The sequence below is a fragment of the Drosophila novamexicana genome, unplaced genomic scaffold, assembly GCF_003285875.2.
Source record: "Drosophila novamexicana strain 15010-1031.04,08,12 unplaced genomic scaffold, DnovRS2.1 tig00000485-arrow-pilon, whole genome shotgun sequence".
Classification (NCBI taxonomy): Eukaryota; Metazoa; Arthropoda; class Insecta; order Diptera; family Drosophilidae; genus Drosophila; species Drosophila novamexicana.
This window is the reverse complement of record NW_020824808.1, coordinates 4,932,287-4,938,286: the sequence shown is the minus strand read 5'-3', so window position 1 is coordinate 4,938,286 and position 6,000 is coordinate 4,932,287. Positions and strand designations below refer to the sequence as shown.

Below are 6,000 nucleotides of genomic sequence, written 5' to 3'. Positions count from 1 at the left end.
CGTAAATAAACAAATCGAACTTTTCTACATGATTATGTACTTAAACTCAAAGTTGCTTAATTATTATTTACGTTATTTATAAATTACGCTTAGTTATACAGACTATTTATGTTAACGTAGCTCCCATTTACTCTTCCCATAATACTTGTTTAACAATTTCCTTATTTTTTTTGTTTTTGTTAAAAATGTTCTACCTTTTGAGTGACTACATGAATATCATATTTACGCAGCAAATAAACTAACAAGCACTATTTATATATGTTCCCTTCCTATATATATATACATACCTATTTATTTAACTTTTTAACTTAGAACCAATACAGAGAATATTTTCAAATGAAATATTCTTGATATCAGTTTGGTTTTCTTAAACAATTTTTAGCAGCATATATTTGAAGCATCATATATAATATCTTAATTATCTTTATAAATTTAAGCATATTATAGTTAATTTTCATTTACTCTCTTTTTTATTACGCACAAAATGTAACCTATTTGCTTTTCAACCCATTATCAAATCAATTAAATAATTAAAATCCATTTTTTAGGACCTTTCCCGTAATTTTTCGGAAGCCCTTTCATAAAATTCAACTCAAAACTCATATCACTTGGGTTTTCGTTAGCTTTTTCGATTTTTTGCCTCATTTGAATCAAAGCTGAAACGAAACTGGAAGTTGGACAAAACTTTTGCCAACCAATGCGACCACAAGCTGCAGCAGATCCTGGTGCGCCCGCTGAAGGATTCCGCTTGTGCAATCCAACCGCCAAGTCAAAGATAAACTTTCGACCAAAATGTATTATTAAATTTTCGCAAACACTTGAAAATTGCGAGCGTATTGCCGCACGTGAGTGGCTTCCACTGCAGTCCAAGCCACAAGCCGTCAAAGGATTTGGCAGCCAACTCTCATTGCACTGGAATCCAAAATCTGGTGCTGTCGTCGCATTGCGGGGACCTGCGCGGCACAGCGAGTGCGTTAATGGTGTCAAATTGAGAGCTCTGCTTGGCGTCTACGACTACTATATGTGAGTGGCAATGGTGCGCCCAGGCTGCTGGCAATGCTGCAGTTCCGTTCGCACGGTGCCTGTCGACGACGAGGACGAAGACGTCGTGGAGTTGCGTGAGGAGGCAGTCCAGGCGGATGAATCACTTGAGATGGTGGAGCCGACGCGTGAATTTGATGTTGATGTTGTGGCATCTGCTGTCTGCTGGCCGTCAACAGGCGACAGCTCCTGGCTGGATGCCTGACGCTGCAGCTGCGGCATGCGGCTGGGCGTGGCCGAGTCAGCTGCAGTTGACACTTGCTGCGTCGCAGCTTGCGCCTCTGCTGCTGCTGCTGCTGCTGCTGCTGGCGCTGTCTGCAACGGTCGCGGTATGAGCGACGTTCTCGAGGCGGACTTTATTGGCTGCGCATACAGATCACCATTCGGTGCAGACCAGCTGCTGGGCGAGCTGATGCCTGGCAAGGAGCTGACACTGGCGCTCGCCGCTATGGCATAGACGCACTCGGTGCGTTGACCCTGTGGTGGGGTTGCCTCATGCGCCGGCGGCACCGACTCGAATGACTGAAACGAACCGCCTAACGTGCTCAGGGCCGTGTCCACACAGTTGACCGCTGTGGTATCTATTTCAGCCCGCGCGGCGGCCGTGTGCTTGATGCGTTTGAGCGATGCCGCTGGCGACTTGGGTACTATGGGTCCCACAATCAGTGTATTTTGCGTGATTTGCGGCTCACGAGGCTCCTCCTCGCCAGAGTCCTGTGCCAGCATCAGCGGCGATGTGGTTATGTTGCTGCTATCCCGACGCCGCCGGCCCAGCGTGCTGCTAATGGTGCGCGGCGGTGGCAGCGGCGCGGTAAAATTCTGCGGGGGCAGCGAGTTGCGTTTGTAGCTATGACTCGTGCGCAAATCCTGCGCCGTCGGCAATACCTTGGGATAGTTGCGCTGACGCAGCAGCTCCAGTTGCTGTGCGGCACTAAGCGGTTGCAGCACGAGTGCATCCTCGTCGCGGCTGGTCACATTGATGTCTACGTCATCGGCATGCACAAAGCTCGTTATCTGCTCATCCGCAGCTAAAATCATGTCCACTGGATCCGAGTGTGAGTGGGCGTGTGCGTAGGTGTGGCCATGCTGCTGCAGCAGAGTGGCTTCACTGGGCTCTGTCAGCGCCGAGTGCTGGCGCTGCAGCAGCAGCTCATAATGCATGCCCTCAAGCGTCTCATGCATATGCTGCGGTGTCAGCAGCGCGGCATCCGCCACTTCTATGTCCTGGCATATGATAATGCGACTATCCGACTGCGCAGCCGGCGGCGGCGGGGGCGTGGTATTAAAGCTACCCGATTTGGGCAGCTTATGGCCCGAATTCGTATGCTGATGCTGTGCAGACATCCATTCGCATACCTTGGTGTGCGTGTCCACTGTAGAGCTGCTCAGCTGACGCTGCATGGCATAGCCATTAATTGGCGAACGCTGGCCCGTCTTGATGGCCTCGTAGGTATTGGACTTGCGCACCATGTCCAGGGTGAAGCTATCGTCGCCATCGCGCGACTTACTGCAACGCTTCAGCTCATCATCGTTGGCGCCATCGTAGGTGAGAATGTTGCCGCCCAGCTTGCGTTGCAGGGATGTGTTGCGCTTCCGACGCTGGCGCAACAGAAATGTGGCGTAGATGACCACGTTTAGCACTATGAAGATGGCGATGAGCGCAATAAGCAGCTGCAGCGTCGTCTCGGATTTGGCAATGGACTCGGTTGGCGTCGCTTTGGAAGATGACGCCCCGTACTCCCCATAGTCATTGCTGTGTGTCGCATCCTCGCCGGATATGGCCACGCCCTCAGCACCATTAGTGCCAATGCCCTGCTGCTGCTGTTGCTGCTGCTGCCTATGCACATGACCAAATGTGGGAGGGGCATTGTACATGTTTTCCGCAGCGGTTTCTAGCTGGTCGCTGCCCGTTGCCAGCGGCTCCTGTAGCAGCAATTTCAGCGTACGCACCGGATCCTCGGCGCCATTGTCACGCGCCCCGTATTTGCTCATATGGCCTGTAATCACCTCGTTTCCGCTCAGCTGCTGTTGCTGCCCTCGCACCTGTATTGCCGCAATTTGATTCAACTCGTCCGGCAGCTCTTTGTTCCAAAAATTCATGTAAATCTGGCGGTATTTGTAGCCCACTGTCGGCGGTATCCCTGCCAGAAACCAAGCAAATGCAAATGCGATTCCAACCAAAGTCAAGGCATCAGAATGCGTTCATTATTTGACGGCATGGTTGATGGTGGGAATGTTTGAGTGCCAGTCTATGAGTGTGGCAAATGCCGTACTTACCAATATTGAGATAGGCCTGCGCACGCTTATTAAACTCCGGCCAGTCCAAATCGTAGCGATCCCATTCCAAGAGATGCGAATTCAAAAATATTCCCTTCCAGGGTGCTTTCGGGTTGCTTAAGTATAGAAACAGTTCAATTATTATAGGAAGAAAAATTTTATTCGATTGGATAGAACAGAATATTATACAAAAGAATACTGAAAAATAATATCAAATATATAAACGGATGTCATCGGCAGTTAAAGTTTCTCTCAATTTCTTTCATTATCCACTATTCGCTATCTCGGCATATTCATAAGTCTCCGTACTAAGCCTCATTTTATGTTTCTTACTTTCTGCTAGCAATGCCCCAAGTTTTTCAGCATATTTTGCTTTTCAATTTGCCCTTTAAGTCTGAGGGTCAAATAGCTAATGACTGGCTGAATGCGACTTTTAAGTCTGAATACCAACCAGAATATATATATGAAAACATAAATGTCTGCTAACGATATCTGATTTCGGTTTTGATTGCTTGGGTGGCGCATCGCATCGCCGAATTTCTACTAATAATATTTGCATGAGAGCTGTATTTGTTGCCGTGCTTATTGCCATTTTTGGCGCAGTTTTTGTAAGGAAATAATAATAACAAGTAAGAGGTTCTAGTCGGGAGCTCCCGACTAGGGGATACCCTGAACCCTCTTCTTCCAACATCAATTGCATATATATATATTCTATTTTAGAAGCTATATGTCAAGTTTGGTGACTCTAGCTCTTATTATTTACCAAAATTGCCCAAAAAAACACGATATCGATATCGATTTTTATCGATTGCTTGGAAACGGAGTAAGTTATCGATTATCGGAAACAAACTCGATCTGCGCGGGAACTAGGAGCACCTACATCTAATTCCAAGTCTCTAGCTCTTATAGGTTCTGAGATCCTTGCGTTCATACATACGGACGGACGGACGGACGGACGGACGGACAGACAGACAGACGGACATGGCTAGATCGACTCGGTTATTGATGCTGATCAAGAATATATATACTTTATGGGGTCGGAGATGTTTCCTTCTGCCTTTTACATACATTTGTATTTCGCACAAATACAATATACCCTTATACCCATTTTTAATGGGTTTAGGGTATAAAAACGGCAGTAAAAATTCTATTCATTTCACTGTCCGAGCGTTGCAGATTGCAAAACGTGCCGCAGCCCAGTTCCATGCATATCGCATCCGCAGTCACAGTCGCATTTGCATGCAGACGACTCGTCGTGTTGATGGCTCAGCTGGCCAACTCCGCAAACGTTCCGCCCGCGGCTTATCTACACAATGCCGTACGGCATTTCCAATCACAAACTTTCACCAAATGCACTCTTCAATTCAGTTTGCCACAGACACTACTCACCCGGTCTTTACGAAGTTCGTCCAATATGCCATTACCGCCTCGGAAAGCAGCTTTTCCTGCACGGAATAGTTGTGGCTGGAAAATGGGCCGGCCGGCGCCAGCGGCGCACCAAAAACGAAAGCCAACTCCTCGCCCATTATGCTATGTGGAAGCTACAATTGAAAGAAAAATTAGGCATGCCACAAAATAAATACCCTTACATAGACAACATAAAATAACCATATTTATATATATTTTACAATAAATATGCAATACTTTCATTTTATAAAGGCAACAGTACAAATTTAAAAAGTATTACAAAATATATTTCCCATGATATTACCTAAATATATTTAATTATTAATTTTTATGCAAAATTCTCAACATGTGTTTAGGTTCCTCCCATTTTAAAATATGTTAAAGGCTTTGCAATTAATTTCGAACAAATGAAGCTTTTTATTTTGAAAACGTTTTTTTATTCTACTTTTTTTCTTTAAATAAACTTTGAATTCTTATTGAATTTTGTTCCGATTTCCTTACACAATCAATATACCCTCTGCTTGATTTTAATATGCATTGAAAATCTTGTGAACATTTTTCAGACACCAGATCAGCGAAAAAAATAATTCAGCAGCTTTTGGCCAGTCAGCATCAATCTTGTTGGCTTTGCCAGCATAAATATTTGGCCAGTCTGTCAGGCGGTTAGACAGAGAGATAGACATTTGCAGACTGTGGCCGGCGGCAACAACTGCTGTAAGTAGGTAGGTAATAAAGACAACTTTACGCTCTTGCCACGAAAAATGTAACAAAGTCACAAAGCATTTTGCTTTGGCGCTCATAAAAAATGGTGTCGCCTTTTATAGTTGTGGTTGTTGCTGTTTCTGTTGTTGTTGTTTTTGCAATTGTTGTCCTTTTTGAGCTCATTTTGGCTCATTGTCATGCTTGTCGCCAGCTTTTGGTGGCATTTTTGAATAATGAATGTCATTTTTGATTTTGCCTTTCTATTATTTTGATGAAACGCGCAAATACAGAAAAAAAGTCTGTATTTATTGGTTCAATAAACTTTTTATCTGAACCAAGCCAATTGAATGGACCATAAATACTTGTTTATGACCAGTATTGTTGCCGTGTACACAACACATGTTTATTTGAAAGCCATTTGAGTACAATAATAGAACATTTTTGAGACAACAATTGCTTACAACAGAATGTAAGATGGATACAAAATTGGTTGTAGCTTTATTTAATAGTATTAAAGAGTTGAGAGCAAGCAAATATTTTTATTTCTTTAATGGCGTATATTTATTGAAGAGT

General features: G+C 44.6%; 1 protein-coding gene across 1 annotated transcript in view; it reads right to left on the bottom strand.

Annotated features, from left to right (window-relative positions):
* Positions 1-951: 951 nt before the first annotated feature.
* The window catches only part of LOC115761511, a 41,983-nt gene continuing 36,934 nt past the window's right edge, over positions 952-6,000 (bottom strand). The window contains exons 10-12 of the mRNA XM_030703280.1: positions 4,708-4,859; positions 3,319-3,434; positions 952-3,182 (exon numbers count right to left, since the gene is read on the bottom strand). Of these exons, the coding sequence (XP_030559140.1) occupies positions 1,018-3,182; positions 3,319-3,434; positions 4,708-4,859 (2,433 nt within the window). The 3' untranslated portion in view covers positions 952-1,017. The remainder of the gene's footprint in view (positions 3,183-3,318; positions 3,435-4,707; positions 4,860-6,000) is intronic.